Here is a 14,205-nt window from a genome sequence, read left to right on the forward strand (position 1 = left end):
GGTCCTTTTGATAATAAGTTGAGCCCATTGCAGCTCTGTTTTAGAAGCAGAGGGAGAAGCTGTGGCCCTGATGGAACACAACTGGGCACTTAGAATTTGGGACATGAGTTAGGGATGAGAAGGGAGTTGGAAGAAAAGCCGGCTGTTGTGTGGTGGATTGTGGATTGAGAAATGCAGAGTAAAGTTAAAAGTTTGGAGATGGTAAGGTCTTAGGCTGACAGGTGAGCAGAAGTGCATTTCAGGAGCCCAACAGTCAGTGGCAAATCGAGCTGGGACAGGGATAGTGGCTTGTAGGAAGGTGCTTTCTTCCCTGTAGTCCTTGCTGGATAATAGCTTACATGTGTGCAAGGTAAGCAAACAGCCACCCCCTGCAATTCCAGGTCCTGGCCTGGGGCAGAGTTGAGCAGGTTATGTGAAGGCACAATCTGCTGAGGAATGAAGAGGACAAAGAGAACTGGGGCGGGTATGAGGCGCTTACAGTGTCCAGTCGGATAATAAGTAGACCTTGCTCAGTGCTTTGGGCAGAGAGTCCCATGTCACATACAAAGCAGTAGCCAGTTCCTAGATGTGACATTGTCATTTGAATACATCTGAAAGGGTAGAAGAGATGATGTGTGGTTCCTTTGTTTATGATGACAGTGATCTAAATCATATGCTAGCCAGGTCCCTACTGGTGGTACCAACTGGTGATCCCATGATATAGAGTGTTACAAGTTAGCACATGCCACACACCCTGAGGAAGCATCTTAACATGAAGAATCTGTAGGGAGAGTCAAGTGGCCTATGAAGAGGTACAGCATTGGGCTGGAGAGATGGCTCAGCGGTTAAGACCATTGCCTGCTGTTCCAAAGGTCCTGAGTTCAATTCCCAGCAACCACATGGTGGCTCACAACCATCTCTAATGAAGTCTGGTGTCCTCTTCTGGCCCGCGCACACACACAGACAGAATATTGTATACATAATAAATAAATAAATAAATATTTTTAAAAAAAAGAGGTACAGCATTGAGATGGTGTGCCATACTGAGGCCATGCAGCTCTGGAAACCGTGTAGTCACTGGCACGGCCCAGGGTTCTATACTCGATAGACGTGAATGGATATGCTTTAAAACTGTTCCCACTGCAGACAGCCAGGGGTGCTATATGTGACTAGGTATGATTTCTGTCTCCCATTTTCAGCTGCGTGAACATTCACAGCCAGCAGCATGTGCTGGTGATGTGTGCCACTGCGTTCTATCTGATGGAAAACTACCCTCTGGATGTGGGGCCAGAATTTTCAGCATCTGTGATACAGGTGAGACAGCTTTGGTGGATGGGTTCTATTGGTCACAGGCGGGCTTCCTTGTGAACTGTACCAGTGTGGGTCATTGTGCTTTTGAGGAGGATAAGAACAAACCTTTCTTCTTGTCTAGATGTGTGGAGTTATGCTGTCTGGAAGTGAAGAGTCCACCCCCTCCATCATTTACCACTGTGCCCTCCGGGGTCTGGAGCGTCTCCTGCTGTCTGAGCAGCTCTCTCGCTTAGATACAGAGTCATTGGTCAAGCTAAGCGTGGACAGAGTCAATGTACAAAGCCCACATCGGGCCATGGCAGCCCTAGGCCTGATGCTCACCTGCATGTACACAGGTGAGCAAGTTGTAAGGGTCGTCGACTCACCCAGGGCCATTGTGCATAGCCTAGCTTCTAGAAAGTGAAACAGGAACATACTCAGCGTCACAAGCCAGGCCTCATGGTGCTGTAGCTTTATTGTGATCCTAAACCAGCCCTGTTACCTTTCCAGAAATTCTAGGGCCCAGGGCAAAGGAGCAGCTCACATGACACCACCATGTATAGGTTTCAGAGCTGCCTCTGGCCACCGCATCCCTGAGAATTGTAAGAAAGTTGAGGTGGGTCCTACCTTGCTAGGAACTCTAATCACCTGTTTTTGAAGGGTCTGTGTTTATCTGATCAAGTCCTATATGAGTCACCAAATGCTAATTTCAAGACTCTTAGGCTTCAGTCCTATAGCGGCCTGAGTGTTTCTGTTTCAGGAAAAGAAAAAGCCAGTCCGGGCAGAACCTCTGACCCCAGCCCTGCTACGCCTGATAGTGAGTCTGTGATCGTTGCTATGGAGCGGGTATCTGTTCTCTTTGATAGGTAAGAAATGCAGCAGAACCCTACCTCTAACCTCCGTAGTCATTGACTATCCTAGAGCCAAATTCAGAGCAACTGCCTCTATGTGTAATTGTTCATCCTCTTAAACTTTAAAATGCATCTTGTGGCCATTTTTCAATGCTTGAATATTCACAGAGCACCACTTGGGGACAGCTGGACCCATGTAGGTTACAGGCACTCACTGCCCTCCTTGATCCCACAGTCCACTGCTAAGGAAATAAACACTCCTGGGAGTGTGCTCAAGTGCTATTGGTGGGCTTGGGCCACATCCACAGGAAGGCACAGCCAAGTGTCTGTGTCACTTGTGCACTTCTCTGCTGTACACTGCAGTTGTGTGTGTATTAGTGGGATAGTTGTACGTCAGCTCTCTTTCGGGTTGTGGCTAAGGGACAAGTGTTGAATGTTGAGAAGAATAAACAGGAACAAGTGGTGCAGGTGGTGGGGGGAGGATCTTTGATGGAAAGAAAAATTCCTGATTGACACTAGTGCTCTCATATAGGACATGTAACAGTGAAAAGTTCTTGGAGCATTTTGATGTGGAAAGTCTCTTCTATAATGTCACCACCCCACCCTATTCCTGCTGTTCCTTTATAGTGCCTTCTCACACTCCGCTTTATTCTCCTCATAGTGCCCGGATCAATCAGGGCAGCAAAAGAAAAGCCTGTGTGTCACCTTCGAATTTTAAAGCTCCTATCCTAATTGTGGACTGAGCCCCACTTGGAGCATCCCTATATGTCAAGGGCCTCTGAGCCTCAGTCATGTTGCTCTGTGGGCAGGACTGAGAGGCCAGGAACCAGGGTGAAACTCAGATCAGCTCCCTTCCTTACAGGATCCGCAAGGGGTTTCCCTGTGAAGCCAGGGTCGTGGCAAGGATCCTGCCTCAGTTCCTAGACGACTTCTTCCCACCTCAAGATGTCATGAACAAAGTCATTGGAGAGTTTCTGTCCAACCAGCAGCCATACCCACAATTCATGGCCACTGTCGTCTACAAGGTGAGGTTGTCCATGTGTGGGACAAGGACAGAGTAGGGGTTGAAGGCAGAATCATTTCCACACTTCCAGTAGGTCTGTCATCAGGGCTAGACTCATCCTGTAAGAAGGGTGGCAGCTGTAGCCTCTGTCACTCTATTCCCACCCCACCCCACCCCACAGCCTGACCTGTGCTCAGGACTCTCTCATCCCCAGGTTTTTCAGACTCTGCACAGTGCTGGGCAGTCATCCATGGTCAGAGACTGGGTCATGCTGTCCCTGTCCAACTTCACACAAAGAACTCCAGTTGCCATGGCCATGTGGAGCCTCTCCTGCTTCCTTGTCAGCGCATCTACCAGCCCATGGGTTTCAGCGATGTATCCTTCCATGAGTCTTTGACCATATATTTTAATCTTCACCAGACCTTTTTTATTCTCTTAGTATCAGGTTCAGGTTTCATTGAATGTTTTGAAACTAAACTCTACAGAACTCCACAGAAAGCAAGGCGATGCTTAACTAACTCTTTTCTAAATGTTGCCTCAGTGAGGACCAGCCTCCAGCAGCTCAGGGGTTTGAGGGTGAGTCTACAAGAGTATCTACAGACTATCAATCAACTTTTCTACCTGAAGGAGTAAAACTTAATACTCTGGGACTATCAGTGGTGGGGGCGGGGACAACAGCACGGGACTAAACTCTCTGAGGCCTGTAAAAAGTAAAAAACACACACTTAGGGTCTTTCTCTGTTCTCTCTCTAATCTTGTCTTTATTTTTCCTTCACAGCTTATATATCCTGACCAAATGTTTCAGACAGTATAAAGATTACAATGTGGTTACATTCTATCTTTCAAGTTAATGATTATAACGAATACAGGTAAAAAACATGTTTCCCATTTCCCTTACATGGTTAAACATCCTGTGTATTATTGATGAAAAACAAATTATTCCAAGAACTCACATACATTCATGTCCAAGCAACTTGTAGATTAACACAGTGTAAGCAAGTGAGGTATTTTTCTCAATCACTCTTTTACTGTCAGGCTGCATTTTGTGGTTTCAAAGAAAGAATCAGTTGCTTTATTACTTGTCTCAAAAAGTAATTTTATAAGGAATCTTAAAAAAAATCACTAACCTAATCTTTTTTTTAAAGATTTATTTATTTATTTATTTATTTATTTATTTATTTATTATGTATGCAACATTCTACCTCCATGTATGCCTGTACGCCAGAAGAGGGCACCAGATCTCATAACAGATGGTTGTGAGCCACCATGTGGTTGCTGGGAATTGAACTCAGGACCTCTGGAAGAGCAGGCAGTGCTCTTAACCACTGAGCCATCTCTCCAGCCCCCCTAACCTAATCTTTTATATATGAAAAACAGTCAGTTCTACTTTATTCAGGGTGTACTCGTTAACATTTTTTATATCAGGAAACTGAGGACAGAAATTAGTCATCTTTAATCATCAACCAATTCTAGCAAGAAAGGCACATCAACTAATAATGATTGGGCTGCTGTGTTCTTGTTCCTTGATCTGACAAGTCCCTCACTGAACTGTGCCTTTCTAAAACCTGAGGTTGTTTTCTTGATTTTTTTCACCTCAAAGCTACAGAAACGTCTCAATCTAACCTTAAGTCATTTCCAAAGCTTTGTTTCAGCTGTGATGTACTCCAAAACCTGGGAACACATCTCCCAACATTAAGATTAAAAGAATTTGAGCTAGCTGGGCTTCTGGGACTCAATTGTTTTTCCTTAATCATTAATTTAAACCACAGTCTATGTGGCTTCTCAATAGAAACTCATGTGTTCTAGCTGTGTGACTCTTTCTTGTTTTATGTTTTATCCTCTGCAACCTCTGCTTTATCAGAGACAGGGGCAACATTTTATCTTACCTTTACCTATGTTAATTTTTCTACTGAACTAACCTAACTTTACTATGTTTATTAAAAACCCTCAATCATCAAAATTCTACTTAAACTAACACTATTATTATATTAAATCATTGTTCCAGTCAAACAGCACAACTTAGGAGGAAATGACCTTCTTAATAACCCACAGGTAAAAATGCCCAGTAAAACAGGATATTTCCAAAACTACATTAAAGGCAGTGGGGAGTCTCCCCATGCCCATTTATCCCATGCCAGGTACCTGAGAAAAATGGCAGCAGCAAAGATACAGCAGTAGCAAGAAACATTCTGGGCCCAAGGCTCTCAGGGCCTCACCTGAGATTCACCCAGCAGAGCTTTGCTTCCTGGTGAGCTGGTTTCCCAGACCTAACCGCCACCTGCCGCTCCTGACAGGGCCACCAGTAACTAAAAGTATAAAACTTTGACAGGGACACAAAACAGAAGGTTTAACCATTTGCCAGCAAGTGCTGCCCAATGGGTGGGTTTGTGGCAGGAATGCTACTGCTGAAGGATGATGGGAGGAGAGCACAGAAGGGGAGGCAGGGCAGCTCAGGCCAGCCCCTGGCCCTGCGGCTGCCTTATCCTCTGGCATGCTTTATTCCTCCGGGGTTTTCTCAGTGCTGCTTCTCATTAGCTCTCATCTTTATGCCATGGTCACCCTCCTGGGGAAAGTCATAAATAAAGCTTCAGTTCCCGTCCCAACAGTGCTGCCAGGAGTTCCTCTTTTGGCAACCTCCCCCACAGCAGACCATGAGAGCTACTGAGCAGCAAAGTTGTCTTGGTGGTGACAACACAGCCTCACCCTAAGTACGGGAAAGCCTCCCAGGCAGGGTGCTAGCTCTACCCTTCCTGCACTGGAGCAGTGTGAGCAGGAACACCAGCCACTAACACTGTGGGGAGCCCAGCCCAGGTAAGTGCTACTGCACAGAGCACTGGGAACCAGCACCCTGTCTACACTGCAGGGCTCCCACTTTCTGGGCCTCTCTGCCTTCCCACCCCTGCCCTCCTGGGCAGATAGCCGACTGCAGCTGGGAGAGGGTTGCAAGCAACAGCTGCTGCTGATGTGCCTAGGCCACCCTCTGTTTTGGTTGCCTACTGTCCTCCCTAGGCCTGTTGGTGGACTTAGGAAGGGAACCACTTGGGGAGACTGTCTTCCTACCCTTGCTATTGTTCCCCTTAACTCTTCTACCAGCCTCCCACACATCATCAGCAGGATGGGCAAACTGGAGCAGGTGGATGTGAATCTTTTCTGCCTGGTTGCCACAGACTTCTACAGACACCAGATAGAGGAGGAATTCGACCACAGGGCTTTCCAGTCTGTGTTTGAGGTGGTGGCGGCACCAGGAAGTCCATACCACCGGCTGCTTGCTTGTTTGCGAAATGTCCACAAGGTCACCACCTGCTGAGTAGTACCTGTGGCACAAGAGGCTGAGAGGAGGCAACTGCTGGGGCCGGAGCCAGGAGCCTATGCCAAGCTTCTGCTGGGGCTTCCTTGGTCATACAGGCTTCCACTTGTGTCAAGTGGACAGCCAGGCAATGGCAGGAGTATTTTACAGTGTGGGCTATGCAGGGAACATGCACTATGTTGGGGTTGAGCCTGAGTCCTGGGTCCTAGCCTTGCTGCAGCTGGTGGCGGTGCTAGGTTGACCAGGTGTTTGTCTTTTTCCTAGTGTTCCCCTGGCTGTGGTCACCAGGTTGCAGCTGCCCTGGTATGTGAAGCAGAACCAGATGGTTCTGAGCCCTTCTGTCACACTGGGCTGGAGAACTCTCACCCACATTTCCACAGCAGGGTGTACCTGCCACACCAGAGTCTGGACACAAAATGAGTGGTGTGGAGGGGGTGGCTTGGAACTGGGGGTGCCAGGTTTCCAGCATCATTTTTCCCTTTCTCTGTTTTTCTCAGGAGTTAAATTTAATTATATCAGTAAAGAGATTAATTTTAATGTAACTTCCTATGCCCGTGTAAAGTGTATGACTTGCAAGGCCTGTGCTGCATGTGATAAAGTTTGTGGAAGTGGATGGACCTTCTGGCTACCGCTCCCTCTCCTGTAGCTACTCAGTCTGGTCAGGCAGGTCCCTTGTGTAGCCCTCCCAACACCTGATGGCACTTGCACCTCACACGTCTCCCCTTTTTTATGCATCACATTTAACCAGCACAGAGAGAGGTGTTCATGTTCACTGCCCTAAGTGAGAATCCTATCTGTGGTTTAACTGAGGGGCTGAGGAGAGCTGCTTTCCACTGTTATGGTTGTGCAAGGCTTGCCTTGCTGCAGCACCCCCTCCTCAGGCATGATTGTCAAGCTATCTACTCAACAGTGATAATGCAGTTTCCTAGTCCCTCAGCCTAGCCAGAAACAGTCTCTGTTGTATCCAAAGAGGCTACCCCAATAACCTCATCTCTGGTCCTGGCTGAGCTGGCCTGTAGCCTGCCCAGGAGCCAGCTAGCCATTGTGGATGCTGTCCCTTTGTATCTTCTGCATGGTGGGGACCTGAGGAGTGCTGGCCTGATAACCCCAAAGATGTCTCTGAGCTATATAGTTTGTTGGTTTGTCTCAGTTTCTCTTGGTCAAGGGAAAGGTTAGTGTCCTAGCAACTGTTAAGAATGAATCCAGCCCCTTTTTTGACCCTTCCCATCTTGCCTTCTGTCAGCCCAGGGGATTGTAGACTTATGCCTATCAGAGACCAGGGAGGGTTCAGCCTGACAAAATGAGGCACCAGAGGGAAGGTTCAGTATTGGGCCAGCCTGTGGCCTAGGGATAGCCTCTCATGCTTGTCAGTGCCACCTCTCTTTCTTAACCAAGGCCTGGGCCCAGAGTAGCCTGGTCATGTTAATGAAAATGAGTCCTGGACATGGGCTGTCCTCATTTCCTTGCTTGGTTTGGGAGCTCTGCTTGGCTATATGACAAGGTAGGTTCTCTGCTGCTTAGCTAAGTCATGTCCATGTGGATTGGAGGAAAGGGGTCATTTGGAGCTATTTCTAAGCTGCCACGCTCCCAAGTTGGCCCAACAACTCTGCATGTTGCAAGCCTGATCACTGCTTGTGGTAGATGTTTATAAGGAACTTGAATGTAAAATCTGGAGCCATTCCCTTGGGGATTCGTATCAGTGAGTTCAACCTGGAGTTCAGTTGCTCTTGTTCATAGAATGACCAGAAACAGTTCTTAATAAGAGACTACAACAGCCTCTGCCACAAAGCTGTTCTCTTGTAATGGGCGCCACAGCCTAGAGATGCAGCCAGGCACAGGCAAGCATGCGTTTGCGTATATACCCAGAGTTGTATTTGTGCACACACATGCTCACACACACTCCTCAAAGACATGTGTAAGGTGCCTGACCATTCTTACTGAAAGCTGCCCTTTTTGGACATGCCACATTCAGTCAGCTTTGTGACTGGCATCTGAGAATGGGACTCAATTTAAAATTTAAAGGGGAACAAAAAGGCCATAGCTCATTAAAGTCCCACTGAAGATATTGCTCCACCTGACTGATTGCAGGAGGGACCGAGACTTTTCATCAAATTTCTCAAAATCTATGGATTTCCAAACTTTATTTAAAAATGTTATTTTGATTGTGGGATTTAGGGGGGCATTGGGTGGGATGTTGTTTTCCTGCTGATACTGTCAGGAAAGATTTTAATGAAACCAGGGTAGAACTATTTGGCAATGCACTTCAGCATGTTTCTTCTCCAAAATGTGCCTCCCTCCCACTGCTGGCCCCCTCGACATGTAGGTGACTTTGTAACTGCCAAGTGCCCTTTATTATTCTCTCATTTCTGTCTGCACATGTACCCTTCAAGAGGGAAAAGTTAGAGTAGAGCCACCTCCAGCCCTATAGAATGTAGTGCCAGAGAAGGCACTAACCCTGACAGGAAGCACCTTCTTGTGAGTGAAGCAGTTCTGCTTTCAACCCATGGGATAGGTCTTACACAGCAATAGCTTGGCTCACAGCCACCTGGCAAGGAGCATTGCCTCCCTTTGTGGGGCTGCAGAATGAGTCTCTTCTTCCACCTTTGCGCATCCTTCCCCACACAGTCTCAATTGGGTTTAAACCCTCCCTCCATTAACACTGAGCACTAAGATCATAGCTGCTGCCAGGGCAGGCATGAAGCTGTCTTCTGGTACTTGGTGTGTGGAAGTAGAAGACACTGAGAGCTGCTGAGGGTGGTTAGGGAGCTCAGGATTGTCACAGGTTGGAAGAGAACTGTTCCTCGATGGGTCTGGAGCTTCCAGGAAAGAAGAAGCCACGCTCTGCAGTGTGACAGCTGAAGGTGATCTGAAGGTTCAGGGCCACCCTCTATGTGTACTTGTCACACTTCAGTGCCATCAAAGGAACTGCTACCCTCAGTGTGTCTGGAAACACCCTCTGCCACAAGTTGGGTGTAAAGTGATGGTGGCAGAGACTTATCCTCAGAGGTTTGGCTGCGTTTCTAAGGAGCTCCTGTCCAGGCCTTACTGCTGTGTGCCATAGGCTTCACTGGGAACCAGGAGGGCTGTGATGGGTGTGTCCCGGAGCCCAGTCCAGACCTGGCTGTCCACTTCCAAGTGGAAGGACTGACATGAAATGTATATTTAAAAATTTTAAATTGCAGATATTGTACATTTGAATTAAAGAAGCAATTAAACCACCTGTTGTTACTGTCTAAGGCTTGCTTTACTTATTCCTTTCGAGCATTTGAGGAGCGCATCCTGCTCATCTTCAGTGGGCAAGTATACCACCCAGCAAGCTCTTTTGACACTGTAAAGGTCAGGCAATACTAGGTATGGAATGAACCTAGGTACCTGGACTTGGGGCCAGACCTAGAGTTATTCACAATAGGGTTCTATTGAAGTGATCTTCCTGCCTTGGAGATAATGGTGTACCAAATTCTGGTGGTAATTGGCATTTTAAGCCATCGTGCAAGGTCCTACATATTGTTGCAGCTTCCATATGTTGCTCCAAGGTACCAGAGGGCTGATGAGCCTCTGTCCTCACATAGGACACACAGTTTGCCTTTGGATTCTTTGCATAGCCTCCAACCCTTCCTTACAGGTCATGCTCCTGTTCCAGGTGGAACCCCTCTGGTCCCCAACACAACTGGTCTTCCCACCTTTGTTCTAGCCTGACTGCTGTGTCTACAATGCCTGCCCTGTCCTTTATAGCCTGCAAATCCTTTAATCTTGTCGAAAACATTGTCCATCTTACTAGGCCCCTTCCTTTGTATCTGGGCTGAGCCTGAAGCACAGACATTTTATTCACTAACCTACAGGAAAAAGGACTGTTTGGTAAACACGTTGCGAAAGCCCGTCAAGTTCCAGTTGAGAGACAGGAGTTGTCTACCTTATTTTTCAGCCCACCAGACACACTGAAGTCTGCCTGGATGACTCTTGAAGCCCTATAGATTCTGCCAGTGCATTCAATTGGTCCTTCTAGGTCACAGGGTCTGTTTTCTGTACAAAGCAATGAACCCTTGCCATGAAGGGCCTGGTAGATACCCAACCAGATTTAGATTCCTGCTCAGTAACTCAAGTGTTTGATGGTATGGGTGTTACTTCAACTCCCTAATCTGTCTCAGCAGTCCTCTCTGGGACTATGGTAATCTTGCCCTTAAGGTCTTCAGCACCACTTGAGTTTTGGTGACTTCAGGGAAATGAAACACCCCTCCCAGTGGCTAGCCAGACATGGGAGGTTTATTCAGAAAGGATGAGGTATTCAGAGCATCCCTCCTCACCAGAGCAAGTCTTGTGTTCCCCGCTTGCCTGGGGAATGTAGGAGCACAAGACCTGAGCCTTACATTGTGGTTGGTGTTTTCAACTTTTCTAAAAAGCATTCTGAAGAAGTTTCTTGGAGAAGGAGCCTAATATTGTGTTGATGAGAGAAACCAGGGTGAGTATATGGCCATGGAGTAGACAGGTTCTGTGGAGGTACACCTGGCCTTCATGTGAGATGGTATACCTCAGCCAAGTCTGGAAGACCCACTTGGGTAGCCCAGGGAAGGCTTATGGGCAGAGGTGGGCCCAGCATTGGAGAATCACAGACCTTCCTGGAATCCACACACATCCTTGGCCCTGAAGCCTGAGGCTCCTCTCCCTAAGTGTCTGTCTCCATATTGTGGTCTTGGAGGGAATGCCTACTTCACTTCAGGCTGGGGGGTGACTGAAGGGAGGGCTGTCCACAAAGGCAGTGAGTCAAAGGTTAAGAGTCTGGGTTCCTCAATGATATGTGATGGCAATGTCTAGCATTGCAGCCCAGGCATCTAGCTAGGCTTTTATCCCAGGAATTGCTGGAACAGGCCAGTTCTAAGTAAGGTAGGTCATAACTCCTCTCATTACCTACCACTGAGATAGGCCGCACCTCACTAACCTCCCAGAGCAGTCCAAGCTCCTTAGTGCACCAAGACTCCCTAGACTGGGCCCTACTACCTCTTGGCCACTGCCACATACATGTGCACACATTTTGCAATATTCCAGGCCTTTGTCAAGTCTTCAACCCCTAAATTCTTCCCTCTAGTACAGGCTCAGTTCACAAACCCTTGTTTTAAAAGTTACCTGGCATCCCACCATAGCGCCTACCTTCTGCTCTGGCCTCTATTCATATAGGCTGAGCTTGGCTGCCATCACCCTAGTTGAGCCTGGTTTCCTACTACCTGAACTGTTTTCATAAATACAAGTTTCAGGTTAGCCCCAGTCTCATTATTTAGAGGGGAAACAGACCCAGAGAGCCTAAGTAGGTCTCACCAGCTCACAGCAGGCTAGTCTTGGCCCGATTTCTTCTGCCTGGCCTCTAAGGGACACTTGCTAAAGCTGACCTGCCCCCTTTCCCTTCAGGTGCTACTGAGGGCCTAGTTCTCAGCCTTCTGCCTTCTCATCCTGTGACAACTGAGGGTCCTAGCAGGCCATGCAGCTGTGCCAAGGTATGGAACTCTGCCCTCAAGGGAGAAGCTGGGGCTTGGACAAACTGGTTTGTTCATCCCAGTTCATTCTTGTCCTTGGAAGCCAGGCAAGGACTCTGCTCTAGGAGTTGTCCCCAGAAGCCACTTTGTCCTGGGGCTTCTGATGCCTACATGCCTGAGAAGATGTTGTGGGAACCTATTTATCTTAGGAAAGTTCCACCCAAAGTGTTGTATGACTATGGAGTAGCTCCTGCCAGGCTGGCTCTGCTGTCTCCTATATCCTGGAACTTGGGCAAGCAGCTGGTATAGATGTTTCCTCTGTAACCATATGACTGTAGGACCCTGAGTAATGGCCGAAGAATCCATTAGCCAACAGTTAGCGCCTGGCCAGGCTTTGAATTCTTCTCCAGAGGCTCTAAGAAGATTTGTGGGAGGGGCTAGGAGATGGAAGACAGGGACCCTATGACCTAAAGGGATAGGGATACCTCCCATGTCCCTAAAGGTCATGGCTCTTTGGCCAGCATTTTGCTAGCTCCTGTTATTTTAGTCCAAGGATGAAGAAACTGAGGTTGGGGCCCATTGCTAAGGTCACAGAGTCAGAGATTGAAAGTCTAGCAGCTTGTAGCTGGACGTGGTGACACAGATTTTTAATCCCAGTACTCAGGAGGCAGAGACAAGTGGATCTCTAAATTCAAGGCCAGCCTGATAACACAGAGTTCTTGGGCCCCTGGTCGTACTTGTCTTTCCCTGTTTACTGGAGGTGCTGTCTGTGGAATCCTGGCCAGGAAAGGCAATAGGGCAGGTACCTAATTGCCCCACCCCACAAGGATCAATCTTTGAGCCTAAAACCTAAAGTGCCTTCCTGGAGGAGGCACCTTCTGAGCTGGGAGCTCAGAGAACCAGACCCAGTTCTTACACTCAGCACTAGGGGGCAGCAGCATACCAGTAGTGTGTCTGGCAGGACCAATATCTGACATTGGCAGTGAGAGTGCTACAGTGAGTGCCCCTTTAGGAGAAATGGGACAATCAAGGGTCTCTGCAAACAAAGCTCCACAGAAGGAAGAATGTCTCTGGGTGACTCTCAGGGGCCAGAGGGAAAGGAGTTTGGCCAGTACCCAGTAGCTTTAGCAAGACCAGACATTGACCTGAACCTATGAAGTAATACAGCAAGACTTCCAGGGGCTTCTGGTTCCCTCCCATTTTTAAATTTTGGACTGGAGTTCAGGTCACTCCCCTGCCACCCAACAAGGTCCTAACTGTGCTCCTTACAATGGACACAGGAAGCCCAGAGAGACTCTTTTCTCCAGGCTGAGCTCTTTCTGTCTTGATCTGTCAGGGACAGGCTGATAGATATTCTTCCTCTGTTGGTCAGAGCGTGTGAGCCTAGTTGCTTAGGGCCCAGGAAAGACCCAGTATCCACCACAGCCTGTGCAGCTGAGGGCCTTAGGTCCCACGGAGTCGCATTTGGTCCTCACCGGCCAGATATTAGATGTTGATGCTCTGTGATGGCCTTCCCTCTGCAAACTCCACATTCTCCACCCCTGCCCTCCTGTTGACTCCTCAGCCTGAGGGTCCTGCCTAGCCGGGTGAGCATATTAATCCTCCACCTTGAGATTTTTTTTGCCTGTCCCCACCTCAGCATTGCTGTATTTCTTGTGGACAAGCCCCAGGGTGTGCCCTGCCTCAGGCCATTGACATTGTCCTTTATCCACTGCCAATTTTCTCTGATGGGCCTCCTCATCTCAGCTCCTCAGTGCTGTGCTCCTGCTTCCAGCCATGGTGAAGGTCGATGTCTGTGTCCTTCTGGCCTGCATGGCTAGGTCAGGCCTAGTTCTAACTAGCCTGGCTTCCTAACACCCACACAACCCAAGACCCACGGTGTTTGGTGAGTGGAACAAGAGAAGCAAAGAGGTGGTGATGAGGCCCAATCTCCATAAAGCTTGACAGGCCTCCTAGAGGGAGTGACCTCTCAGCAAGGACCCCACTACCCCTGCCGTCATAAAGACAGCACCGGGAACCCCATCTCCCTTGTGATCCTGCACCTTGGGTCTCAGCACACTGCCCATCTGGGGCCTCCTTGGACTCTGGCCTATATGAACCAGGTGAGGCTGAGGTGGGGGTTGCTTGGGTCCCCCATGCAGAAGCCTTTCAGGCACAGCTGGAGCAAGTCTCTTCTGAGGCCTCGAGGGCCAGCAGGGTGGGAGGGGGACTGGGAGCCACAGTGGGTTTGGGCACAGCCTCTCACTGCAATATTGATGGCCCGTCAGTGCAGCCCTGATTCCTGTGCTTTCAGTTAAAAGGTTTCTGTTGTTG

General features: G+C 48.4%; 1 protein-coding gene across 1 annotated transcript in view; it reads left to right on the forward strand.

Annotated features, from left to right (window-relative positions):
- Htt (huntingtin) overlaps positions 1–7,754 on the forward strand; it is a 138,320-nt gene extending 130,566 nt beyond the window's left edge. The window contains exons 62-67 of the mRNA XM_005365914.3: positions 1,179–1,293; positions 1,412–1,625; positions 2,030–2,135; positions 2,983–3,145; positions 3,338–3,498; positions 6,217–7,754. Coding sequence (XP_005365971.1) covers positions 1,179–1,293; positions 1,412–1,625; positions 2,030–2,135; positions 2,983–3,145; positions 3,338–3,498; positions 6,217–6,430 — 973 coding nt within the window. The 3' untranslated portion in view covers positions 6,431–7,754. The remainder of the gene's footprint in view (positions 1–1,178; positions 1,294–1,411; positions 1,626–2,029; positions 2,136–2,982; positions 3,146–3,337; positions 3,499–6,216) is intronic.
- The last annotated feature ends 6,451 nt before the right edge of the window (positions 7,755–14,205 follow it).

The sequence above is a fragment of the Microtus ochrogaster genome, unplaced genomic scaffold (genome assembly GCF_000317375.1).
Source record: "Microtus ochrogaster isolate Prairie Vole_2 unplaced genomic scaffold, MicOch1.0 UNK5, whole genome shotgun sequence".
In the NCBI taxonomy this organism is placed as follows: Eukaryota; Metazoa; Chordata; class Mammalia; order Rodentia; family Cricetidae; genus Microtus; species Microtus ochrogaster.